This window comes from Eschscholzia californica, unplaced genomic scaffold (assembly GCF_041429995.1).
Source record: "Eschscholzia californica isolate CP2 unplaced genomic scaffold, dmEscCali1.0.p SCAF_3, whole genome shotgun sequence".
Lineage (NCBI taxonomy): Eukaryota > Viridiplantae > Streptophyta > Magnoliopsida > Ranunculales > Papaveraceae > Eschscholzia > Eschscholzia californica.
In genome coordinates, this window is record NW_028238420.1 from 43,625,521 (window position 1) to 43,652,925 (window position 27,405).

General features: G+C 37.1%; 2 protein-coding genes and 1 pseudogene across 4 annotated transcripts; 1 reads left to right on the forward strand and 2 right to left on the reverse strand.

The window, feature by feature from the left end:
• Positions 1-16,945: 16,945 nt before the first annotated feature.
• Positions 16,946-21,084, reverse strand: LOC147550607 (26S proteasome regulatory subunit 8 homolog A). 2 transcript variants are annotated; one of them, XR_015238922.1, is made up of 10 exons: positions 20,771-21,022; positions 20,327-20,424; positions 19,026-19,250; positions 18,869-18,931; positions 18,599-18,762; positions 18,289-18,445; positions 18,072-18,170; positions 17,508-17,618; positions 17,198-17,401; positions 16,946-17,148 (listed from the first exon to the last, which is right to left on the reverse strand). XR_015238922.1 is itself a non-coding variant. In XM_086672525.1 (9 exons), exons 1-9 carry the CDS (start codon positions 20,925-20,927, stop codon positions 17,261-17,263), a joined length of 1,215 nt encoding a protein of 404 aa, XP_086528651.1. In that variant the 5' UTR covers positions 20,928-21,084; the 3' UTR covers positions 16,946-17,260. The 2 variants fall into 2 exon arrangements, 1 of the variants encoding a protein (XP_086528651.1); XM_086672525.1 differs by having other exon boundaries at positions 16,946-17,401; positions 20,771-21,084.
• Positions 21,085-21,760: 676 nt separating this feature from the next.
• LOC147550608 (putative histone H2A variant 3) lies at positions 21,761-23,789 on the forward strand. Its single transcript, XM_086672526.1, has 2 exons — positions 21,761-21,985; positions 23,263-23,789. Exons 1-2 carry the CDS (start codon positions 21,887-21,889, stop codon positions 23,557-23,559), a joined length of 396 nt encoding a protein of 131 aa, XP_086528652.1. The 5' UTR covers positions 21,761-21,886; the 3' UTR covers positions 23,560-23,789.
• A 168-nt stretch (positions 23,790-23,957) lies between these two features.
• LOC147550609 (3-ketoacyl-CoA synthase 11 pseudogene) lies at positions 23,958-26,819 on the reverse strand (annotated as a pseudogene). Its single transcript, XR_015238921.1, has 2 exons — positions 26,258-26,819; positions 23,958-26,040 (listed from the first exon to the last, which is right to left on the reverse strand). The product of XR_015238921.1 is annotated as a 3-ketoacyl-CoA synthase 11 pseudogene (transcript).
• Positions 26,820-27,405: the final 586 nt, after the last annotated feature.

Here is a 27,405-nt window from a genome sequence, read left to right on the forward strand (position 1 = left end):
CTCATTGCCATTGGTAGTGTTGTTTTTCTGGTTAGACGCATTAGAATGAACCTGATTCTCATCATTAGGATTGTTCTGGCTGGAACCATTAGTATGACCCCCAAGCTGTAACTCCCGTGGAGCTTCATCTTCTTCCCTACCAGAGTTGAAATCATTATCACCCTGGATGGGAAGCGGCGGCCCGATGGGAACCACCACTCCGAAAGGTCCAAACGGATTTGTGGCTCCATAAAAACGACCAGGGGGTTCCATGTAAACACTTCCACGGGGAAACTTTTTTTTGTTCTTCTTCGTAACACCAGCATAGTTTTTGCTGCCATCATGGAAGTGCTGATGGTAAAAGAATCGGTGAGGCTGAGTCCGGATCTCTAACTCATATTTCGGTTCAGTAAAATCACCTATTTCAGTGATGTTCGTAGAAACTCAAACCCCCATTCGGGGAACTCTTGTTGAAACATAACTGAATGAACATACAGTACTCTATTTGCAATTAAACAAATTGATCTAACGCGTGTAGTATTTATGAAACAGTAGAGTTCCCAGACAATTCTGGGATAACTAGGTGGAGTAGCCATAGAAGATGTCGATTTAGGGTTTTTTTTAGGTGAAAGAGATCGAGAGTTTGGAAATGAACTAATAAATAGTGTAGTTTAGGGTTTTTGGCCTTCTGGGAAAAGATCAACAAGGACTTTGCACGAAATCAACGGCTAAGATTGCGAAATTGAGGGAGATAAGACTGTTGGTCCAATATAAAGTCCAGGATGTAATGGGTGCCCTAATCAGTAATATACTAGCTCATTAACCATAGAAACTTCAAGCAACTGCTGAAGTGATTCATGTTTGTCTGCGCTCCCTTCATTTCCATTACAAATCTACAAAAGTACAAAATAATCCGATTAAGTTTTAATAAGAAGAGGGCTGACATATGAGGTTCGCTAAGAGCAATATTGACAAAATAAGACAAGTATGTTATATGGTATGTGGTTGGGCTATGCAAGGGGACTTGGGTGCCTTTAATATACCTTTTCTTATCCAACTTATATTTATAGCCACCCACCATTTCTACAATACCACCTTGATGTAGTGTCACCTTATGGTAGCTCCATATGACAAGTGTATGTGGTTAAGTGACAACACACCATGCAACTGACAACACATAGGTTATGTGTCAACTTCCTATTACTTCTCCCACCCTATAAATAGATCTACATGGTGTAGTGTTGGTATGAGTTTGTAAGAAATGAATTGGTAAGAGATGGAAAAGGTTTGGAAAGAATTCATCTAATAAAGTTTGGTTCAAGTTTATCTCTTTTGTTTTAGTATATCTTAATATCTCTATCTATTTCTCTTCCTTTAATTCAATTAAGTTGCATGTAAATATCGATACAAATTGAAGCAAATAGACCGACAATTTACAACACGTTATCAGCACGAGTCTCTAGCCAGTTGAAATAAGTCGTTACTCTGCTCCGTTGTCGAAGTCAACATCGATAGAATATCAAACAAACTAAGTCGCTACTCGGTCTGGTGAAAGGTATAATATTTTCATTCATATTTCATAATGTCTAAACTTGTTAGACTTGAATTTGCCGCTCTAGATTTAACAGGTAAGAATTACATGGAATGGGCAATCGAAACTAGACTGAATCTAAAATACAAAAATCTCCTAAACACTATTGAAGAAGGGAATAATGCAGATGAAATGTTACGGGATCATGCTTTAAGCTTTTTGTGACGTCACATACATGATGACCTGAAGTCAGAGTATTTGTATGTGGAACATCCCTTGACTTTATGGAATATCTTAAAAGATAGATATGATCACCTGAAGATGGTCATCCTTCCAAAAGCTCGAAAATGATTTTATAAATCTTCGACTACAAGATTTTTCTTCCATTTCTGCTTATAATTCCAGCCTTTGTAAAATTGTTTCTAGACTAAAACATTAAGTACGTTCCATGCCTCAGATATTGTCCTGCAGTCACAATACCGAGAGCGACGTTTCTCTAAATTCTCCCAGTTACTGACTTGTCTTTTGGTCAATGAACAGAATAACCAGTTGTTATTGCATAACCATGAATCTCGACCCATTGGGTCCGTACCTGTGCCTGAAGCACATGCGATATTGTCAAATGATCATGGTAGGAAAAAAAATTACAAAGGGAAACGTGGTTCCGGAAGAAACCACCAACGTGGATCCCGCACGAACAAATGGGAGAGAAACATGCAAACCCCTTACCACCGGAAGTGGGAAAAGGGAGAAAATTCAAAGAATTATGCAGCGAGAAAGCCTGATAAAGTAAAGGGTAAAAATAATACCCCTCCCAAAGCTCGTGAAGAAGCTTGTTACCTTTGTGGTATGGAAGGTCATTGGTCCCGTACCTGTCATACGTACGGCGAGACATTCGGGGAAAATTTTTTTTGTTCTTCTTCGTAACACCAGCATAGTTTTTGCTGCCATCATGGAAGTGCTGATAGTAAAAGAATCGGTGAGGCTGAGTCCGGATCTCTAACTCATATTTCGGTTCAGTAAAATCACCTATTTCAGTGATGTTCGTAGAAACTCAAACCCCCATTCGGGGAACTCTTGTTGAAACATAACAGAATGAACATACAGTACTCTATTTGCAATTAAACAAATTGATCTAACGCGTGTAGTATTTATGAAACAGTAGAGTTCCCAGACAATTCTGGGATAACTATGTGGAGTAGCCATTGAAGATGTCGATTTAGGGTTTTTTTTTTAAGTGAAAGAAATCTAGAGTTTGGAAATGAACTAATAAATAGTGTAGTTTAGGGTTTTTGGCCTTCTCGGAAAAGACCAACAAGGACTTTGCACGAAATCAACGGCTAAGATTGCAAGATTGAGGGAGATAAGACTGTTGGTCCAATATAAAGTCCAGGATGTAATGGGTGCCCTAATCAGTAATATACTAGCCCATTAACCATAGAAACTTCAAGCAACTGCTGAAGTGATTCATGTTTGCCTGCGCTCCCTTCATTTCCATTACAAATCTAAAAAAGTACAAAATAATCCGATTAAGTTTTAATAAGAAGAGGGCTGACATATGAGGTTAGCTAACAGCAATATTGACAGAATAAGACAAGTATGTTATATGGTATGTGGCTGCCCATATAATCATTGGGCTATGCAAGGGGACTTGGGTGCCTTTATTATACATTTTCTTATCCAACTTATATTTATACCCACCCACCATTTCTACAATACCACCTTGATGTAGTGTCACCTTATGGTAGCTCCATATGACAAGTGTATGTGGTTAAGTGACAACACACCATGCAACTAACAACACATAGGTTATGTGTCAACTTCCTATTACTTCTCCCACCCTATAAATAGATCTACATGGTGTAGTGTTGGTATGAGTTTGTAAGAAATGAATTGGTAAGAGATGGAAAAGGTTTGGAAAGAATTCATCTAATAAAGTTTGGTTCAAGTTTATCTCTTTTGTTTTAGTATATCTTAATATCTCTATCTATTTCTCTTCCTTTAATTCCATTAAGTTGTATGTAAATATCGATACAAATTGAAGCAAATAGACCGACAATTTACAACACGTTATCAGCACGAGTCTCTAGCCAGTTGAAATAAGCCGTTACTCTGCTCCGTTGTCGAAGTCAACATCGATAGAATATCAAACAAACTAAGCCGCTACTCGGTCTGGTGAAAGGTATAATATTTTCATTCATATTTCATAATGTCTAAACTTGTTAGACTTGAATTTGCAGCTCTAGATATAACAGGTAAGAATTACATGGAATGGGCAATCGAAACTAGACTGAATCTAAAATACAAAAATCTCCTAAACACTATTGAAGAAGGGAATAATGCAGATGAAATGTTACAGGCTCATGCTTTACGCTTTTTAAGACGTCACATACATGATGACCTGAAGTCAGAGTATTTGTATGTGGAACATCCCTTGACTTTATGGAATATCTTAAAAGATAGATATGATCACCTGAAGATGGTCATCCTTCCAAAAGCTCGAAATGATTTTATAAATCTTCGACTACAAGATTTTTCTTCCATTTCTGCTTATAATTCCAGCCTTTGTAAAATTGTTTCCAGACTAAAACAATAAGTACGTTCCATGCCTCAGATATTGTCCTGCAGTCACAATACCGAGAGCGACGTTTCTCTAAATTCTCCCAGTTACTGACTTGTCTTTTGGTCAATGAACAGAATAACCAGTTGTTATTGCATAACCATGAATCTCGACCCACTGGGTCCGTACCTGTGCCTGAAGCACATGCGATATTGTCAAATGATCATGGTAGGAAACAAAATTACAAAGGGAAACGTGGTTCCGGAAGAAACCACCAACGTGGATCCCGCACGAACAAATGGGAGAGAAACATGCAAACCCCTTACCACCGGAAGTGGGAAAAGGGAGAAAATTCAAAGAATAATGCAGCGAGAAAGCCTGATAAAGTAAAGGGTAAAAATAATACCCCTCCCAAAGCTCGTGAAGAAGTTTGTTACCTTTGTGGTATGGAAGGTCATTGGTCCCGTACCTGTCGTACGTACGGCGAGACATTCGGGGAAACTTTTTTTTGTTCTTCTTCGTAACACCAGCATAGTTTTTGCTGCCATCATGGAAGTGCTGATAGTAAAAGAATCGGTGAGGCTGAGTCTGGATCTCTAACTCATATTTCGGTTCAGTAAAATCACCTATTTCAGTGATGTTCGTAGAAACTCAAACCCCCATTCAGGGAACTCTTGTTGAAACATAACAGAATGAACATACAGTACTCTATTTGCAATTAAACAAATTGATCTAACGCGTGTAGTATTTATGAAACAGTAGAGTTCCCAGACAATTCTGGGATAACTATGTGGAGTAGCCATTGAAGATGTCGATTTAGGGTTTTTTTTAGGTGAAAGAAATCTAGAGTTTGGAAATGAACTAATAAATAGTGTAGTTTAGGGTTTTTTTCCTTCTCGGAAAAGACCAACAAGGACTTTGCACGAAAACAACGGCTAAGATTGCAAAATTGAGGGAGATAAGACTGTTGGTCCAATATAAAGTCCAGGATGTAATGGGTGCCCTAATCAGTAATATACTAGCCCATTAACCATAGAAACTTCAAGCAACTGCTGAAGTGATTCATGTTTGCCTGCGCTCCCTTCATTTCCATTACAAATCTAAAAAAGTACAAAATAATCCGATTAAGTTTTAATAAGAAGAGGGCTGACATATGAGGTTAGCTAAGAGCAATATTGACAGAATAAGACAAGTATGTTATATGGTATGTGGCTTCCCATATAATCATTGGGCTATGCAAGGGGACTTGGGTGCCTTTAATATACCTTTTCTTATCCAACTTATATTTATAGCCACCCACCATTTCTACAATACCACCTTGATGTAGTGCCACCTTATGGTAGCTCCATATGACAAGTGTATGTGGTTAAGTGACAACACACCATGCAACTAACAACACATAGGTTATGTGTCAACTTCCTATTACTTCTCCCACCCTATAAATAGATCTACATGGTGTAGTGTTGGTATGAGTTTGTAAGAAATGAATTGGTAAGAGATGGAAAAGGTTTGGAAAGAATTCATCTAATAAAGTTTGGTTCAAGTTTATCTCTTTTGTTTTAGTATATCTTAATATCTCTATCTATTTCTCTTCCTTTAATTCCATTAAGTTGTATGTAAATATCGATACAAATTGAAGCAAATAGACCGACAATTTACAACACGTTATCAGCACGAGTCTCTAGCCAGTTGAAATAAGCCGTTACTCTGCTCCGTTGTCGAAGTCAACATCGATAGAATATCAAACAAACTAAGCCGCTACTCGGTCTGGTGAAAGGTATAATATTTTCATTCATATTTCATAATGTCTAAACTTGTTAGACTTGAATTTGCAGCTCTAGATATAACAGGTAAGAATTACATGGAATGGGCAATCGAAACTAGACTGAATCTAAAATACAAAAATCTCCTAAACACTATTGAAGAAGGGAATAATGCAGATGAAATGTTACGGGCTCATGCTTTACGCTTTTTGAGACGTCACATACATGATGACCTGAAGTCAGAGTATTTGTATGTGGAACATCCTTTGACTTTATGGAATATCTTAAAAGATAGATATGATCACCTGAAGATGGTCATCCTTCCAAAAGCTCGAAATGATTTTATAAATCTTCGACTACAAGATTTTTCTTCCATTTCTGCTTATAATTCCAGCCTTTGTAAAATTGTTTCCAGACTAAAACATTAAGTACGTTCCATGCCTCAGATATTGTCCTGCAGTCACAATACCGAGAGCGACGTTTCTCTAAATTCTCCCAGTTACTGACTTGTCTTTTGGTCAATGAACAGAATAACCAGTTGTTATTGCATAACCATGAATCTCGACCCACTGGGTCCGTACCTGTGCCTGAAGCACATGCGATATTGTCAAATGATCATGGTAGGAAACAAAATTACAAAGGGAAACGTGGTTCCGGAAGAAACCACCAACGTGGATCCCGCACGAACAAATGGGAGAGAAACATGCAAACCCCTTACCACCGGAAGTGGGAAAAGGGAGAAAATTCAAAGAATTATGCAGCGAGAAAGCCTGATAAAGTAAAGGGTAAAAATAATACCCCTCCCAAAGCTCGTGAAGAAGCTTGTTACCTTTGTGGTATGGAAGGTCATTGGTCCCGTACCTGTCGTACGTACGGCGAGACATTCGGGGAAACTTTTTTTTGTTCTTCTTCGTAACACCAGCATAGTTTTTGCTGCCATCATGGAAGTGCTGATAGTAAAAGAATCGGTGAGGCTGAGTCTGGATCTCTAACTCATATTTCGGTTCAGTAAAATCACCTATTTCAGTGATGTTCGTAGAAACTCAAACCCCCATTCGGGGAACTCTTGTTGAAACATAACAGAATGAACATACAGTACTCTATTTGCAATTAAACAAATTGATCTAACGCGTGTAGTATTTATGAAACAGTAGAGTTCCCAGACAATTCTGGGATAACTATATGGAGTAGCCATTGAAGATGTCGATTTAGGGTTTTTTTTTTTAGGTGAAAGAAATCTAGAGTTTGGAAATGAACTAATAAATAGTGTAGTTTAGGGTTTTTGGCCTTCTCGGAAAAGACCAACAAGGACTTTGCACGAAATCAACGGCTAAGATTGCGAAATTGAGGGAGATAAGACTGTTGGTCCAATATAAAGTCCAGGATATAATGGGTGCCCTAATCAGTAATATACTAGCCCATTAACCATAGAAACTTCAAGCAACTACTGAAGTGATTCATGTTTGCCTGCGCTCCCTTCATTTCCATTACAAATCTACAAAAGTACAAAATAATCCGATTAAGTTTTAATAAGAAGAGGGCTGACATATGAGGTTAGCTAAGAGCAATATTGACAGAATAAGACAAGTATTTTATATGGTATGTGGCTGCCCATATAATCATTGGGCTATGCAAGGGGACTTGGGTGCCTTTAATATACCTTTTCTTATCCAACTTATATTTATAGCTACCCACCATTTCTACAATACCACCTCGATGTAGTGTCACCTTATGGTAGCTCCATATGACAAGTGTATGTGGTTAAGTGACAACACACCATGCAACTGACAACACATAGGTTATGTGTCAACTTCCTATTACTTCTCCCACCCTATAAATAGATCTACATGGTGTAGTGTTGGTATGAGTTTGTAAGAAATGAATTGGTAAGAGATAGAAAAGGTTTGGAAAGAATTCATCTAGTAAAGTTTGGTTCAAGTTTATCTCTTTTGTTTTAGTATATCTTAATATCTCTATCTATTTCTCTTCCTTTAATTCAATTAAGTTGCATGTAAATATCGATACAAATTGAAGCAAATAGACCGACAATTTACAACACGTTATCAGCACGAGTCTCTAGCCAATTGAAATAAGCCGTTACTCTGCTCCGTTGTCGAAGTCAACATCGATAGAATATCAAACAAACTAAGCCGCTACTCGGTCTGGTGAAAGGTATAATATTTTCATTCATATTTCATAATGTCTAAACTTGTTAGACTTGAATTTGCAGCTCTAGATATAACAGGTAAGAATTACATGGAATGGGCAATCGAAACTAGACTGAATCTAAAATACAAAAATCTCCTAAACACTATTGAAGAAGGGAATAATGCGGATGAAATGTTACGGGCTCATGCTTTAAGCTTTTTGAGACGTCACATACATGATGACCTGAAGTCAGAGTATTTGTATCTGGAACATCCCTTGACTTTATGGAATATCTTAAAAGATAGATATGATCACCTGAAGATGGTCATCCTTCCAAAAGCTTGAAATGATTTTATAAATCTTCGACTACAAGATTTTTCTTCCATTTCTGCTTATAATTCCAGCCTTTGTAAAATTGTTTCCAGACTAAAACATTAAGTACGTTCCATGCTTCAAATATTGTCCTGCAGTCACAATACCGAGAGCGACATTTCTCTAAATTCTCCCAGTTACTGACTTGTGTTTTGGTCAATGAACAGAATAACCAGTTGTTATTGCATAACCATGAATCTCGACCCACTGGGTCCGTACCTGTGCCTGAAGCACATGCGATATTGTCAAATGATCATGGTAGGAAACAAAATTACAAAGGGAAACGTGATTCCGGAAGAAAACACCAACATGGATCCCGCACGAACAAATGGGAGAGAAACATGCAAACCCCTTACCACCGAAAGTGGGAAAAGGGAGAAAATTTAAAGAATTATGCAGCGAGAAAGCCTGATAAAGTAAAGGGTAAAAATAATACCCCTCCCAAAGCTCGTGAAGAAGCTTGTTACCGTTGTGGTATGGAAGGTCATTGGTCCCGTACCAGTCGTACGTACGGCGAGACATTCGGGGAAACTTTTTTTTGTTCTTCTTCGTAACACCAGCATAGTTTTTGTTGCCATCATGGAAGTGCTGATAGTAAAAGAATCGGTGAGGCTGAGTCCGGATCTCTAACTCATATTTCGGTTCAGTAAAATCACCTATTTCAGTGATGTTCGTAGAAACTCAAACCCCCGTTCGGGGAACTCTTGTTGAAACATAACAGAATGAACATACAGTACTCTATTTGCAATTAAACAAATTGATCTAACGCGTGTAGTATTTATGAAACAGTAGAGTTCCCAGACAATTCTGGGATAACTATGTGGAGTAGCCATTGAAGATGTCGATTTAGGGTTTTTTTTTTAGGTGAAAGAAATCTAGAGTTTGGAAATGAACTAATAAATAGTGTAGTTTTGGGTTTTTGGCCTTCTCGGAAAAGACCAACAAGGACTTTGCACGAAATCAACAGCTAAGATTGCAAAATTGAGGGAGATAAGACTGTTGGTCCAATATAAAGTCCAGGATGTAATGGGTGCCCTAATCAGTAATATACTAGCCCATTAACCATAGAAACTTCAAGCAACTGCTGAAGTGATTCATGTTTGCCTGCGCTCCCTTCATTTCCATTACAAATCTAAAAAAGTACAAAATAATCCGATTAAGTTTTAATAAGAAGAGGGCTGACATATGAGGTTAGCTAAGAGCAATATTGACAGAATAAGACAAGTATGTTATATGGTATGTGGCTGCCCATATAATCATTGGGCTATGCAAGGGGACTTGGGTGCCTTTAATATACCTTTTCTTATCCAACTTATATTTATAGCCACCCACCATTTCTACAATACCACCTTGATGTAGTGTCACCTTATGGTAGCTCCATATGACAAGTGTATGTGGTTAAGTGACAACACACCATGCAACTAACAACACATAGGTTATGTGTCAACTTCCTATTACTTCTCCCACCCTATAAATAGATCTACATGGTGTAGTGTTGGTATGAGTTTGTAAGAAATGAATTGGTAAGAGATGGAAAAGGTTTGGAAAGAATTCATCTAATAAAGTTTGGTTCAAGTTTATCTCTTTTGTTTTAGTATATCTTAATATCTCTATCTATTTCTCTTCCTTTAATTCCATTAAGTTGTATGTAAATATCGATACAAATTGAAGCAAATAGACCGACAATTTACAACACGTTATCAGCACGAGTCTCTAGCCAGTTGAAATAAGTCGTTACTCTTCTCCGTTGTCGAAGTCAACATCGATAGAATATCAAACAAACTAAGCCGCTACTCGGTCTGGTGAAAGGTATAATATTTTCATTCATATTTCATAATGTCTAAACTTGTTAGACTTGAATTTGCAGCTCTAGATATAACAGGTAAGAATTACATGGAATGGGCAATCGAAACTAGACTGAATCTAAAATACAAAAATCTCCTAAACACTATTGAAGAAGGGAATAATGCAGATGAAATGTTACAGGCTCATGCTTTACGCTTTTTGAGACGTCACATACATGATGACCTGAAGTCAGAGTATTTGTATGTGGAACATCCCTTGACTTTATGGAATATCTTAAAAGATAGATATGATCACCTGAAGATGGTCATCCTTCCAAAAGCTCGAAATGATTTTATAAATCTTCGACTACAAGATTTTTCTTCCATTTCTGCTTATAATTCCAGCCTTTGTAAAATTGTTTCCAGACTAAAACATTAAGTACGTTCCATGCCTCAGATATTGTCCTGCAGTCACAATACCGAGAGCGACGTTTCTCTAAATTCTCCCAGTTACTGACTTGTCTTTTGGTCAATGAACAGAATAACCAGTTGTTATTGCATAACCATGAATCTCGACCCACTGGGTCCGTACCTGTGCCTGAAGCACATGCGATATTGTCAAATGATCATGGTAGGAAACAAAATTACAAAGGGAAACGTGGTTCCGGAAGAAACCACCAACGTGGATCCCGCACGAACAAATGGGAGAGAAACATGCAAACCCCTTACCACCGGAAGTGGGAAAAGGGAGAAAATTCAAAGAATTATGCAGCGTGAAAGCCTGATAAAGTAAAGGGTAAAAATAATACCCCTCCCAAAGCTCGTGAAGAAGCTTGTTACCTTTGTGGTATGGAAGGTCATAAGTCCCGTACCTGTCGTACGTACGGCGAGACATTCGGGGAAACTTTTTTTTGTTCTTCTTCGTAACACCAGCATAGTTTTTGCTGCCATCATGGAAGTGCTGATAGTAAAAGAATCGGTGAGGCTGAGTCCGGATCTCTAACTCATATTTCGGTTCAGTAAAATCACCTCTTTCAGTGATGTTCGTAGAAACTTAAACCCCCATTCGGGGAACTCTTGTTGAAACATAACAGAATGAACATACAGTACTCTATTTGCAATTAAACAAATTGATCTAACGCGTGTAGTATTTATGAAACAATAGAGTTCCCAGACAATTCTGGGATAACTAGGTGGAAAAGCCATAGAAGATGTCGATTTAGGGTTTTTTTTAGGTGAAAGAAATCTAGAGTTTGGAAATGAACTAATAAATAGTATAGTTTAGGGTTTTTGGCCTTCTGGGAAAAGACCAACAAGGACTTTGCACGAAATCAAGGGCTAAGATTGCGAAATTGAGGGAGATAAGACTGTTGGTCCAATATAAGGATGTAATGGGTGCCCTAATCAGTAATATACTAGCCCATTAACCATAGAAACTTCAAGCAACTGCTGAAGTGATTCATGTTTGCCTGCGCTCCCTTCATTTCCATTACAAATCTACAAAAGTACAAAATAATCCGATTAAGTTTTAATAAGAAGAGGGCTGACATATGAGATTAGCTAAGAGCAATATTGACAGAATAAGACAAGTATGTTATATGGTATGTGGCTGCCCATATAATCATTGGGCTATGCAAGGGGACTTGGGTGCCTTTAATATACCTTTTCTTATCCAACTTATATTTATAGCCACCTACCATTTCTACAATACCACCTTGATGTAGTGTCACCTTATGGTAGCTCCATATGACAAGTGTATGTGGTTAAGTGACAACACACCATGCAACTAACAACACATAGGTTATGTGTCAACTTCCTATTACTTCTCCCACCCTATAAATAGATCTACATGGTGTAGTGTTGGTATGAGTTCGTAAGAAATGAATTGGTAAGAGATGGAAAAGGTTTGGAAAGAATTCATCTAATAAAGTTTGGTTCAAGTTTATCTCTTTTGTTTTAGTATATCTTAATATCTCTATCTATTTCTCTTCCTTTAATTCCATTAAGTTGTATGTAAATATCGATACAAATTGAAGCAAATAGACCGACAATTTACAACACGTTATCAGCACGAGTCTCTAGCCAGTTGAAATAAGCCGTTACTCTGCTCCGTTGTCGAAGTCAACATCGATAGAATATCAAACAAACTAAGCCGCTACTCGGTCTGGTGAAAGGTATAATATTTTCATTCATATTTCATAATGTCTAAACTTGTTAGACTTGAATTTGCAGCTCTAGATATAACAGGTAAGAATTACATGGAATGGGCAATCGAAACTAGACTGAATCTAAAATACAAAAATCTCCTAAACACTATTGAAGAAGGGAATAATGCAGATGAAATGTTACGGGCTCATGCTTTAAGCTTTTTGAGACGTCACATACATGATGACCTGAAGTCAGAGTATTTGTATGTGGAACATCCCTTGACTTTATGGAATACCTTAAAAGATAGATATGATCACCTGAAGATGGTCATCCTTCCAAAAGCTCGAAATGATTTTATAAATCTTCGACTACAAGATTTTTCTTCCATTTCTGCTTATAATTCCAGCCTTTGTAAAATTATTTCCAGACTAAAACATTAAGTACGTTCCATGCCTCAGATATTGTCCTGCAGTCACAGTACCGAGAGCGACGTTTCTTTAAATTCTCCCAGTTACTGACTTGTCTTTTGGTCGATGAACAGAATAACCAGTTGTTATTGCATAACCATGAATCTCGACCCACTGGGTCCGTACCTGTGCCTGAAGCACATGCGATATTGTCAAATGATCATGGTAGGAAACAAAATTACAAAGGAAAACGTGGTTCCGGAAGAAACCACCAACGTGAATCCCGCACGAACAAATGGGAGAGAAACATGCAAACCCCTTACCACCGGAAGTGGGAAAAGGGAGAAAATTCAAAGAATTATGCAGCGAGAAAGCCTGATAAAGTAAAGGGTAAAAATAATACCCCTCCCAAAGCTCGTGAAGAAGCTTGTTAATGTTGTGGTATGGAAGGTCATTGGTCCCGTACCTGTCGTACGTACGGCGAGACATTTGGTGGACCTATACCAAGAATCTCTGAAATCTAAAGCTGCACTAGAGATGAACCACATGGAACTTGATCCACCATTGTGTGTTGGAGATTATCTCCCTGAAGGAGAAAATCAAACTGATGATATGTTTAATATTTAATGTATTAACTCTTTTAACTAGTATACTGCTATATTATAATGTAAAATAACTTTTGTCTGTTAGATATTAGATAGTATATTATATGTACCTGTAATAGTTTTGTTTATGTTATAAATATAAATAGTTGTGGTTTGAATCTTATATTATAATATGAAAGGTACGGATTCCAGAAGAAACATATCTAAAGGTGATGAAGATATCTGTCTAGTAGACAGTGGGACCACAAATTCGATACTTCGAAATACAAAATATTTCTCGACCTTAAAATTATGTGAGGCAAATGCGATTACTATCGCTGGCTCATCAAGCCTTATAGAAGGCTCCGGAAGAGCTACTATAATATTGCCCCGTGTACTGAGGATGCTTTGTACTCGACCAGATCTCTGAAGAATCTGCTGAGTTTCAAAGACATTCGTCAGAATGGGTACCACGTCGAGACTGGGTCTGAGAATGATAATATATCATGCCAGAAGTGTGTTCTGGAAATACTTGAAGCTCTTTCTTCTGGGTTATATCTTACAGAGATAAAAACTGTTGAATTCATTATCATTGGTTGTGTTGTTCTGGTTAGAATCATTAGAATGAACGGGTATCTCATCAGTACTAGTGTTGTTCTGGTTAGAAGCATTAGAATGAACACCAATCTCCTGTTCGACATGAACGTTTTCACCGCCAGTAGGGGTGGATCTTGACGAGGATCCTCATTGCCATTGGTAGTGTTGTTGTTCTGGTTATGAACCAGATCGGTAGTACTGTTGTTCTGGTTGGAAGCATTAGTTTGAACATCAACATCTTGTTCGACATGAACGTTTTCACCGCCAGTAGGAAGTGGATCTTGACGAGGAGGATCCTCATTGCCATTGGTAGTGTTGTTGTTCTGGTTAGACGCATTAGAATGAACCTGATTCTCATCATTAGGATTGTTCTGGCTGGAACCATTAGTATGACCCCCAAGCTGTAACTCCCGTGGAGCTTCATCTTCTTCCTTACCATAGTTGAAATCATTATCACCCTGGATGGGAAGCGGCGGCCCGATGGGAACCACCATTCCGAAAGGTCCAACCGGATTTGTGGCTCCATAAAAACGACATGGGGGTTCCATGTAAACACTTCCACGGGGAATATTTTTTTTGTTCTTCTTCGTAACACCAGTATAGTTTTTGCTGCCATCATGGAAGTGTTGATGGTAAAAGAATCGGTGAGGCTGAGTCCGGATCTCTAACTCATATTTCGGTTCAGTAAAACCACCTCTTTCAGTGATGTTCGTTGAAATTCAAACCCCCATTCGGGGAACTCTTGTTGAAACATAACAGAATGAACATACAGTACTCTATTTGCAATTAAACAAATTGATCTAACGCGTGTAGTATTTATGAAACAGTCGAGTTCCCAGACAATTCTGGGATAACTAGGTGGAGTAGCCATAGAAGATGTCGATTTAGGGTTTTTTTTTAGGTGAAAGAAATCTAGAGTTTGGAAATGAACTAATAAATAGTGTAGTTTAGGGTTTTTGGCCTTCTGGGAAAAGACCAACAAGGACTTTGCACGAAATCAACGGCTAAGATTGCGAAATTGAGGGAGATAAGACTGTTGGTCCAATATAAAGTCCAGGATCTAATGGGTGCCCTAATCAGTAATATACTAGCCCATTAACCATAGAAACTTCAAGCAACTGCTGAAGTGATTCATGTTTGCCTGCACTCCCTTCATTTCCATTACAAATCTACAAAAGTACAAAATAATCCGATTAAGTTTTAATACGAAGAGGGCTGACATATGAGGTTAGCTAAGAGCAATATTGACATAATAAGACAAGTATGTTATATGGTATAAGACTAGGGTTTCTAACTCTTTAAAAGAATATCTAAAGGCACCCCCGCAACAGATTATGGGCACCCGCTCCCCCACAATCCCATTGCCCTGCTGGGGTGCCAGTAATACTCTTGAGGGGCTTTTTTAGAATCTACAAAATCTGATTTTTATTTTTATTTTAAATTATCTTTTTTAGTTAACTCCTAAACAATTTCTTAATTGAATATAGCCCCGAAACTAACAGAATAGTTAAAATATAATGCAATTTACACCCTAAGTTAACTGTTTTATTGGAGATTAACCCCTAACTTACTTGTTTTAGGGTTATTAAGGGTAAAAGGTTTCAACTTAGGGCCCTAACTTAACTATTTTATTTCATATAAGACACTAAACAGACGTTAATAAGGATATTAACAATTTTGCAAATTTGTAAAATTTCCACACAGATCGAAACGTTTCCACTTTTGGACCGACCGAAATTTCCACCGAAACCGAAGTTTCATTCCTTGGTTTGAAGAAAATAAGATTATTAATCTTCTGAAGCAATTCTGTTTGTGGTTATCTTCTTCAGCCTTTGGTAATCTAGGATTTGTTCAAATCCTAAGGAGTAAGAGATTTTTATTTCTTTGTTTCTTTGTTCAGTTTATCCACCATAGTTTTTGGTGTATCCAAGAGTGTTTTTACACATCTTGAAGAATTGGTTAATACCCTATTGTTTTAGGGTAGAATTGTGTAACCCATTATTATTATTATAGTGGAAGATTTCTAGACTAGGTCCCGTGATTTTTTTTACTTTCTATCTTGGAGGGGTTTTTTGCCACGTTAAATTATCTTGGTGTCTCTGCTTTGACATTCACATAGTTTATCTTCATACAAGTTAATTAAGTTATTTTTTCTAACAACTTCGAGAGTGAGAACCAACTTGATAATCACTCCAATGATAAGTGTAGGAGTTGATCGGGTTTGATATTTAATGTGCAGAGTTTAATTTGATTAAAAAGGTGGATTTGGAAGAAAAGAAGGAAATAAATTTTAAATATACTTCACAAATAATTTTATCCACTCCTTAAGATTGGAGTTTGATCGGATTGCATACAACATCTGATAGATGAACAATTCTTTATTTTTACCTTGTGTATATATAATATATTCTTCATTCCTAGCTTCCATGTTCTTTTTTTTCTTTGAATAATTAGAGAGTTTATTTCTCACCTTAATGTGGGCAAGAAATATATCAATAGGATTCTGATAAGGTAGACAATTAGAGGAGGAAAATAATACCTAACGATATACTTCTCGTCCTCTCGATGAGAAAGGCTATTCAAAACCTAAAAAGCATCAGATCTCGACAATCTGTTGAAACTAAGCTTACTAAGCTTCTGGATGAGATACAATCAATGTTACGGGCAGTACTCATTTTAAAACCTAAAAAACATTAGGTCTCCACAATGTGATCAAACTAAAACAAATATAGCAGACTACTTTTGGGAGAACAATCTACCCATCTCTACCCAAAATATTGAATAATAGAATATTCTGGTATATGGAATATTAGATAACAAGTCTATTTATGAATCCATTATTCATAACCATTCTCTTTAGGACAATTAAGATCAACATCATGCCATTTAGACCTTGTAAACCATATAGGAAAGAAAAATTAGTCACTTGCACATGGCAATATAATTGCAAGTGTGAACACTAAGAAATATGTCTAAATTCCAACCACATCACAATCAAATAATTTGAAGATGGTCAAGAATTTAAATCAACTGACTAGATTTAGGTATAGTGAATGAATTAGAAGCCCATAGTTCTTCAAACTAATCTTTTTCAACCAATTCATGATTACATCATATCTTACTGTCGAGTTAATCGTACCAGATTTAGGTATTTAACATATAGATTAGTTCACTAATGAAGCTCTAAAACATACAATACTTGGTTTCAATTAAATAAAGCTTTTCTTGGTCCAATCGTAATGGAACTGTAGCATTAATGCAATTCAAAGGTCTTTCTAGTAGACATTTCGAGAAGACCGACTTATATTGATTCCATGCTTGAACCCGATTTAAAGAACTTGAAGAACGAAAGAAGACAAAACAATGAAAGCAATTCAAAGAGTCTGTCTACTTCCACAACTTCCTTAGTGACATGTTCTTCTCGGTTTCTTTCTTCATCACCTTTCCTACTGCCATTTCGAAATCTTCTTGGGTTACATGAACTCTCCTCTCCCTTAGGGCAAACATTCCTGCTTCTGTGCACACAGCCTGCAATTAGGAACATCGGAAATTGTTAGTTAGACACATTAAAGGGATGAGAGCTTTATAAATGTTGAGACCTGATTTAAGCGATTAGAAACGCGCTAAAACGAACCTTGAGCTCTGCACCAGATGCACCATTCATCTTTTCTGCTATCTTTTTCAAATCAATTCCACGCATCAGGTTCATTCTCCTTGAGTGAATTTTCAAAATATCCCAACGAGACTGATAAATGCAGAAAAACACCCTTAATTAGCAAAGCGCCGAACCTAGAGAGAGCAATACTGTAAGGGTCTAACCGGACAATACAAGCAGGGGGTGAGTCTGTGAAAACAGCAAGGAGTGATGAAATGTGTAGGGCAATCAATATTTAAGTAAGTGTTCAAGGGGACGGTGATGATCGATAATGCCTCCATATTGCCTTAAATGATTGTTGTTTCACTGTTCCTTTTCTCTATTTAGTCATTACTTGTGTGCTTTGTACATAATAAGCAGTTTTAAGGTGGGAAAACTATATATCTGGTTTTGAGCCTGGACCAGGGAAACTATTCCCTCTACCAAAGCAAAATGTCTCGAGGCTTCAGAATAGTTTGAAAAACATCGGCAGCAATCAAAGAATAGTTGTGACTCGGTATATGTTTCAAAAAGACCACGTATTATGGAAAATGTGGGGAATACCTCCGCATTCGGATTTGGAAACTCAATCTTCCTGTCAATACGTCCAGGCCTGAGTAGAGCTTGATCTAAAATATCAATCCGATTTGTAGCCATGAGCACCTGCAAAGGTAACAAGTGTTAAGTAGTAAGCACATTACTCTATAGAATCTCCAGCTTATATATTGTTCTTTAATAAACAATGCCACCAATTTAAGAACTTAAGAACTAATATAAATACTTTGATCTTGTTTGATGCTTCAAATCCATCCAGCTGATTGAGAAGCTCAAGCATGGTTCTCTGCACTTCGCTGTCACCATTACCAGTGCCAGATTCCATACGAGCAGATCCAATACTATCAATTTCATCCATAAAAATGATAGAAGGAGCATGTTCCCTGTGAAAGATGACGAAGCATATATTAAATAAACGGCAACACTAAATCACAAATGAATCTTCTCTGTCATCATATCAAGATAAATACAAATTAAAGATTTAAGTGCATCGTACGGTAATTTTGTCAAGTTTCGACTTAATATTAAGGAAATACCTTGCCATAACAAAAAGCTCTCTAACCATCCTAGAACCTTCTCCAATGTACTTCTGGACCAACTCAGAACCAGAAACTCTGATGAAGGTGCAATCAGTATGATGAGCAACTGCCCTGGCAAGCAGTGTTTTCCCTGTACCAGGTGGCCCGTAAAGCAGGACTCCCTAGTATAGTTTAAAGAAAAAGAAGAAATCACAATAAGTAAGAAACTCAACGATTATGAAGATGGTAAACATCACAGACAGAATACATCCATGGGCAATTAATTACCTTCGGTTGAGCTATTCCAAGACTCTCAAATAACTCAGGATGCTTGATTGGCAGCTCAATAACCTGGAGATCATAAGAAAGAGGGCTCACTTAAGCACAAATTCGTAAGGAGATTATGAAGAGTAGATCATAAGATAGAACTCGTAGGAACAAACACCTCTTTTATCTCTTTAATTTGTTGATCAAGACCACCAATCATGTCATAAGTAGAGTCTGGAACTTTCTCAACTTTCATGAGGTTGACCAAAGGATCTACTTTGCTGGGCAAAATCAAGTGAAGCACATAGCTGTCATTACGAAGAGCAACTCTGGTCGATGGTGTAATCTTTGTGATATCGATGCTTTTATCAATATCAACTACATACTTCCCTTCGGGATGAACCTACATGACAAAAGCAAGGAACCCCATGCAAATTAACCAAAAGACAAAAGAATGAACTCCACAAAAAACATAGATATTAATAAATGAAGAAGAGTAAAATTTAATAATCGTTACATTTGATCCAAAATTAACGTGATTAAATGTCCTTTTGTGTTGGCTTAGCTTATAAAATTTACAAAAGTAGGCCTTCTAATGAGTATGACCCAATCCAAAGGATATCGAGATTTTCTATGGGAGCCAAGAAAATAGAAAGACCACAACCATGAAGCTGATAGTAATCCTATCATCGTATTTGTTCAACTAGACCGTCATGCTTACTCCACATCCACACCAGAAAAACTCAGTAGTTAATGTGTATCAGAAAGATAGACTTGCTGTATTTCATGGGTGCGGGGAAAGTAATAAGAAAGCATTAACAGTTTAGGAAATCCATTACTGTTTGATCCTAGCCAGAGTGCCAGACTGACTTCTTCCCAGCCAAGATGTTCAAGATGCTCTCAGGCCTCAACAAACATCAGATCACAGAGTTGTTATGCTTAATGTACATGGAACACTTCCTTTTGAGGTGCAAGGCGAGGCGAGGCAATGAGACTCTGGCCTCACATAACAAGCACCATGGCTCGTGGATAAGGCAACCCAGATGTATTTTCTCCTTCCTACGTGTGCATTATTTTCATTGGTTTTCATTTACTCCAATACCTCTATCTATATAAATTACAATCATTACTCACATTTAACAACACATTCGAGGTTCAATACAAAAACTGCATTCGCCATCCAGGCTCCAGACGACAGTTTTTGTTGCCTGCCGCCAGCACAACACTTGAGGACATAAATGGCAAGCGATATGCACAAAAATAGAGATTCATACTAGAGGCCCACGCGGTACAAGTGAAAAAGCGGAACATAAAGACTACCAAATTCATAACAAACTCAAAGAACATAAAGAAACTAGACCCTCTTAAGCAGTGCCATACTGCCACCAAGTGTGATCCACAATCAACAAGAACAATTTGGAGCAATAGATAGCACAAAAGAAGTGCAAAATAATGATAACTAAAACTCATCTACTTTACCTTAACTAAGACCTTCGACTTCCCCATCACTTTAACTACTTCTCCTACATATGATCCAGGCTCCTGAAGTAGTTGCAATTCTTCTCTGAGCATCCTCACTGCTCAATGTCACAACAACCAGCATCAGATTTCAATCAAATTTGGCACAAACAAAAAAAAAATTGTAACCTAATTAGACATAACCAAAGGGGAAGACGTAAACAACATGACTACTAAGTAACCTAGGTTCAACAAAAATACATCTTTTCCATCTGAAACCCTATAAATCTATTGAACTACGAAAAAAACCCAATTTTATCCAAGTCATAAAAGGGGGATAGAAAGGGAAATCACAAAGGGATTTCAATATTCGAGTCACAATTCATTGACCTCAGCTGAATCAAAGAGACCCTAAGTAAAAAAAAAAACAAATTTAGGGTTAGGTTTTATGGGGTATAATATCACCTCTAGAATTGAGATCGTTACGTTGAGCTTCAAGACGATTGAGGTTATGAGTCTTCTGACGAACTTGAAGTTGAAGATCATGAATATGTTGAGAGTAGTACTGTCTAAGACCTTCACCTTGCTTCACCATCGTCTTCTCCACTACTGCTGTCGCCATTAAAACTTTAGAGAGAGAAAGTTAGAGAGGTTTCTTGTTGATTGGGGGTTCGATTCGGTTCTATAGCGGAACGCTTCTTGCTCACCGCCTCTGTTAGAGTAAACCAGAGGGCCGGGCTGGATACCGGGTTACGGTACGGTAGTGCGCCCATACGGGTGAGGTGATTGATTATCAACCGTTGGATATGGTGGAGAGCAAAGTTGGGCTTGGGCTCCGACATGGGCTTGGATCTAGTGCTTTCCTATTATAGATCTCGACGGAAAACAACTAAAGAAAGGTTAATTTTGTTTTGGCCCCTAAATATGACCAACTCACTAAAACGTTCCCTTAAGGGTAACTAATTTTCAAAATCCTAAACTAAAATTTCGTGCGATAAAGTTCACTTCTTATTTTCATCGAGGTCCTCATATTTTGGAATTCATACTCTAAATCGATTTGCAACATGATTTAAGTTGTAGTTTAGCGGTGAAGAATTAAAATCATGTGGAAGAAGTCCAAGAGTTCAAAATCCTTCCTTAAGTACTACTCTAACGAATTTTATTTATCTTTTTCTAACATTCAGGGTCCACATTTTTAACTGAGACCTTCTAAATGTTAGGGTCGACACTTCAACTTAAATGGAAGTCGAACTACTAGGTGTGAGTTGATGATCCCTTCTCGGAAAGAAAGATCGGGTCGGGTATCTTAGTACTTTCAAACGGAAGGGTACAAAGAAAAAAAAATCCATGGTAGTCTTTATGGGGCGGTTTGGTGGGTCGGTTATATTTAGGGGACCAAAATAGAATTAACCCGTACTTCCAAAAAATAAATGGAAAGATGAGATTTTCTTCCTTGTATCTCCAACCAACTATTTAAGTCTCTTTCTCTCACTACCCCTCTTCCTGCTCAGGAACCAATTCCGCGATTATAAGTTTCTCTCTCTTTATCTCTTAATCTGAGAAATCTTTTTGGAGGGAAAGATGTCAGGGAAAGGAGCGAAAGGTTTGATCACTGCAAAAGCAAATAAAGATAAGGATAAGAAGAAACCCATCTCTCGTTCTTCTCGCGCTGGTCTTCAGGTTCCATTTTTTCTTCTCTCTTTTATTTCTTTCTTTCTTTCAGATTGATTGCTTGATTGATTATACTTGAGGATCTAGATTATTATAGATGTTAGCTTATAATTGATTTTCTTGACCAATTCACCTTTCAAAGCAATTGAAGATATGGGTTATCAGAATTTTGACTGAATAACTGGTCTTTGATTTCTCTTATCTCTTGTATCTGATATATTCTATCTTTGGGTGATCATATCTTTAGTATTACCTAATCTTGGTAGCTATTCAATCTTTAACTAAAGCTTGTAAAACTTGTCTTTTTTTCCCTAACTTATTAACATATTAGTTATGCCTAACCTCCCTGAAATTCAATCTAGTTTGTTAATGGGAAACCCATTATGTAGTTTTTTTTTTTGTTGAAAGAAAACCCATTATGTAGTTAGTTTGTAAAAGAGAACAACCCAGTCCCTGAGTCCATAAAGGGTCTTCGATGGGTACAAAAGAAAAAAATAATATTAGACATAAAACGCAACGACAATGTCTTGGTTAAGCATGGCAAGGCCTTGATCGAGCGAGGCAGGACCTAGGCCGAGAAAGCAAGGGCCTTGGTTTGCTCGTCATGCAAGGTCTTGATCTAACATGCCATGGCACTGGCCCGAACATGGCTTTGGCTGACAAAGGCAAAGGCTAGTACTAGTAATCCCGTTGGTTTCCCTATCTTGAGTTCAACTTGTATTTCTAATGCTAACTTGGCTTCTTTAGGTGGTAGCGCTAATGTCATTAAGAGGTTTAGTGGTGTACTCATTCATGAATGTAGAATGTAGCTTGCGGATTTGAGAGTTTGATTGAGGTTTCATATGTTTGTTCGTCGTCCCTTAGGCCTTAACCTTATTCACGAATTTCAGAATATACCATAAGTTGTCGGCTTGTTGCAGAACTTTTTTTTTTTTGCATCTACAAGAAGGCTTGAACTTTTTGTAGATCAGAAAACGGTAGAGTAACGAGAATTTCTTCGCTTAAGAGTGACGGTCGTCGATAAAACCAAATCCTTCACTCCCAAAGTTTTCAATCCTTTTCTCTGACCACTATGAGATTGATGAATTGCTTTATGTGGTTTAGATTACTAAATGTACTCATTAGTTTCTTTATATTTGATATTAAAATCCATATAAGTAGCGTCAGTTATTTTCTGAAAATTTAAAATCAGCAGTATGGATTGTGCCAATTATGCTTAGAATAAAAACTTTCCCGTGATTATATTTCTATGAAACTTACAACTTCTCATATACAATTTCGTGCAGTTTCCAGTAGGTCGTATCCACCGTTTCCTGAAGTCACGGATTGCAGCAAATGGAAGAGTTGGAGCTACAGCAGCTGTTTATTCGGCAGCCATTTTAGAGTATCTAACTGCAGAAGTCTTAGAACTTGCAGGTAATGCCAGTAAAGATCTTAAAGTCAAACGAATTACACCAAGACATTTACAACTTGCTATCCGTGGAGATGAAGAACTTGATACATTGATCAAAGGAACCATAGCCGGTGGAGGTGTTATTCCTCACATCCATAAATCACTCATCAACAAATCCACCAAAGAGTAGTTTGCAGGTATTAATACACCCACCGCACTTTCTAAGCTTCTATGGAGAACTTGTGGGGTGTCGGGTAAAGGGTTTCTTTCTTTTATTTAATCTCTTGTAGTTTAATACACTTTCAGGCGAATAAGAGAGAAAAACCGTATAGTTTTTCCTCTTATCCATTTTTTATTCATTAGGAAACCTAACAGATTTTTCTATGGTAATAATGGGAAGGTTTTGAATTATTGTTTTTCTGGGATTATTGCTTTGGTTTTGTTCAGTTTTCTGCTTCTGTTTTGAACTTCGGGTTTTCTATAATTTGTGATGATGTTATCAATTTAGTCCTGAATATGCAGAAAGACCAGAGTCATAGTCATATATATAATAAACAAGTTGGATCAAATAATCATTCAATTCCAAAGTGAACAAAAGAGTCTGAATAAATCATCAAATTTGTGCACAATGAGTCCAATTTCAAATTCCCAAATACAGAAATTCGCCCGGAAAAAACACTGAATGCAATTAGTAAATAAAATTACCACCATGAATCGTCAACCCTAACATAATCCAACAATTTCTACTCTAAAAACAAGAAACTTACCTCCTTCAAAGCTGATAGTTCCTAAGACCATCTCTCTATCTAATAACTACTACAACTCATGTACTAGTTTCATACGATAGAAATAAGATTTCGATATTCAGGTATAGAGAGAGAGGGAGTCAAGAGATCAATCACCCAAACAGCTTAATAATGGTGGAAGAATTACGTCGGAGATTAGATTCTCGCGATCCTTGGAACATCAACAGGGAAGTGGTCTATCTCATCCATCCATGGGTTCTTCTCCTTCGCCGGGTTTATGGTCCTTAGAGCTTTCCAAACTGCACTATTACACTTAAAACCAGAACCAAAAGCTATCTGCCAAGTTCTGTCACCTTTCTTCATCCTTCCCTTAGCTTCTGTATAAGCCAATTCATACCAAAGTGAACTACTTGAAGTGTTTCCAAATCGGTAAAGGGTCATCCTTGATGGCTCCATATGCCACTCAGATAACTGCAAATTCTTCTCCAATTCATCCAAAACGGCTCTTCCTCCTGCGTGAATACAGAAATGTTCGAAAGCTAATTTGAAGTCCGGGATATATGGCTTGATCTTCATCTTAAAGAGTTTCTTCCCAACCAAAGTAGCAAAGAAAAGTAATTGTTCAGACATGGGAAGCACAAGAGGCCCCAAAGTAGTGATGTTGGTTTTTAAAGCATCTCCTGCAACAGCCATTAGATCCTTCGATAGAGAAACACCGATCTTTCCGTTTGGATCCTCTTCTTGAGTAACACAAGAAAAGCATTTATCATCTGCTCCTTTGTGGGTTCGAACTGTATGAACCAAACGGTACTTAGCTCTTCTCTTTTCAGAGTTCTTATTCGATAACAAAATCGCAGCTCCTCCCATTCTGAATAGACAATTGGAAACAAGCATCGATCTTTCATTCCCGAAATACCAATTCAAAGTGATATTCTCCATGCTTATCACTAAAGCATAAGAATTTGGATGAACTTGAAGAAGATCTTTGGCTAGATCAATGGAGATCAAACCAGCACTACAACCCATTCCACCTAGATTATGACTTACTATATTACCTCTAAGCTTGTATCGATTAATAACCATGGCAGATAAAGATGGTGTGGGATTAAACAAACTACAATTCACAATAAGAATTCCAATATCTTTTGGTTTAATCGAAGTTTTCATAAATAGTTGATCAAGTGCACCAAACATCACAATTTCAGCTTCTTTTCTAGCTTCAGCCATTGACGGATTTGGAGGAACTCGAAGAACAGCAGGAGGAAGATAAGTCGATTCACCAAGACCCGATCTTTCGAGAATTTTACGTTGAAACTCAAGATTCTCTTTAGTAAAAGAACCTGTCAACTCTGATCTCTCCATGAAGATCTGTCTAGTACATTTCCTATCATCCTCGGGTTTGTAACAAGAGAAATCGACAAGGTAAACGGATCGAGGTCTAGTAAGGAAATAAAGGGTAGATAAGAAAACAAGTAAGGTTGAACAGAGGATCACAGAAATGAGATTGAAACGAAGGTGATCCCAAAGATCATGAAGGTCTTTAATGGAGAATGTTGAAATTTGAGCTGCAATTAGAACTACCAGAGGAGAGAGAAACAAATACATCCCATGAGTGATAAGACAATGATACCCAAGTTTGACATATTTCAGTTTAACAGATTGTTTAAAATCAGGAAGCTTTCTGGAAGATTTTGGATCAATCAATGGTGTATCTGGTTTTGGGTCTGTCATTTTTCCAGGAATTTATGACAAAATGAGATGAAATAGAATGATTAATGATGATATTCAGAGTGGGTTTTCTTGTTTTAGTAAGGATTTATGGTTTCTGAGATCAAAAATAATGAATCTTCAACAACATTGAGTCATAATCAAAATCCAAAGATGAAGGAAAAAAGTTGAGAAGATCCAAAAGAACAAGAACAACCCTGCAAAATCAATACCACACAAAGTTGGAACTTTTTTCTCTCTCTCTCTATAATCTTAACTCTAAAAAACCCTTTTTTTCACAGATCTAAACTAAATAAACAACTTGAACAGAAAGAAGAGATTAAAAAAACCCAAACTTCAAAAATTTGAAGCATTTTCAGTAAAACCCATTGAATTAAAATCAAATTGAAAGAATACCCAGATAGAGAAACTGACCTTAATCCACAAATCCGGTCACACAAAACAAGAGTAGCGTTAATCTCGCCGGATAAGAGAGACCCAAACAGAGAAACCTTTTGGGTTTCAAATGGGGCTGTCTTCCTTTAGAGAGAGAAATTGATTAGAAAATTTTTGAGGTATTTATAAGTGCGGAGTAAAATATGTAAAACCAGCCAGTGATTTAAGAAGCGATAAACAAGGATTGGTAGAAATGGACGGTGGGATGGCTAATTTTGACTAAAATCAGAACAAAAGTTTTATCACTTAAATCAACGGTTCTGATGATTTTTGTTTATTTTGCATAATTATTAATTTTGATGTTTATAAATTCTAATCCAATATTAAGAAACAAATTAAAGTATTTGGTTTTCCTAGTAATGTTAATTACTAATTACTAAATTGTTTTAGATGCCCAACTCTTTTTTAATCATTTAGAATTATAAATTGGCGCCCAAATTTTTTGAGGGAAGTTTAAATACAATCATCAAGTTGTCAATTGAATGGAAAAACAGATGATGACTAAATTGTTGAGGAATTGTTGTGTAAAGTTTTAGAAAATGAAGTTAATGGATTACCACCTACTCTTATTATATAAATATTAATATTTTGTTGGAGGATATATGGGGTCAAATATAAGGCCCCCACTATGTGGTCTCCATTTTGTTCCAGCCATCAGATGTTTTAGATACGATACCATTTGTAATGACTATAGTGAATTGTTGATACAGTCTCTCATCAGTCATCAGTTGGAATGGTTACCACTTTGTAAATTTGGGTCTGAGACAAAGAAATACATTATTTTTCAAAAAATGTCTATTTTGTTTTTTAACCAGTGCAATTATATGGGTTGTTCTTACCACAACACCACACCTATCTAGAATTCATCAAAATTGCAAGGTTAAGCAGTTCGTCAATATTGAGATTATACGTGCTTCAACTTCTGGTAGTGAGGTTGGTAGTTGTGGTCGGAACATAAGGTCTCATGAGTAAATGAAGTTCACTTTAATTGTATACTTGTATGCGAATATTGTGATTTTTTTTTTTGGAATTAAAATTTCATTTAAATGCCCCAAAAGGCCACCGATTACAATGAAGCTAAACTCAACCGAAAAACTAGAGAGGTCAAATTCTAATACTTTAGTTTC

Bases quoted from the DNA above. Each gene is read 5' to 3' on its own strand.
- LOC147550607 (XM_086672525.1), bottom strand. From the start codon at position 20,927: ATGGCGACAGCAGTAGTGGAGAAGACGATGGTGAAGCAAGGTGAAGGT. The intron at 18,446-18,598 runs GTATTTCCTTAA...CATCTTTCACAG, and splicing joins GAGCTTTTTGTTATGGCAAG to GGAACATGCTCCTTCTATCA. The intron at 17,619-18,071 runs GTATTCCCCACA...TGCATTTATCAG, and splicing joins TTCCAAATCCGAATGCGGAG to TCTCGTTGGGATATTTTGAA.
- LOC147550608 (XM_086672526.1), top strand. From the start codon at position 21,887: ATGTCAGGGAAAGGAGCGAAAGGTTTGATCACTGCAAAAGCAAATAAA. The intron at 21,986-23,262 runs GTTCCATTTTTT...AATTTCGTGCAG, and splicing joins CTTCTCGCGCTGGTCTTCAG to TTTCCAGTAGGTCGTATCCA.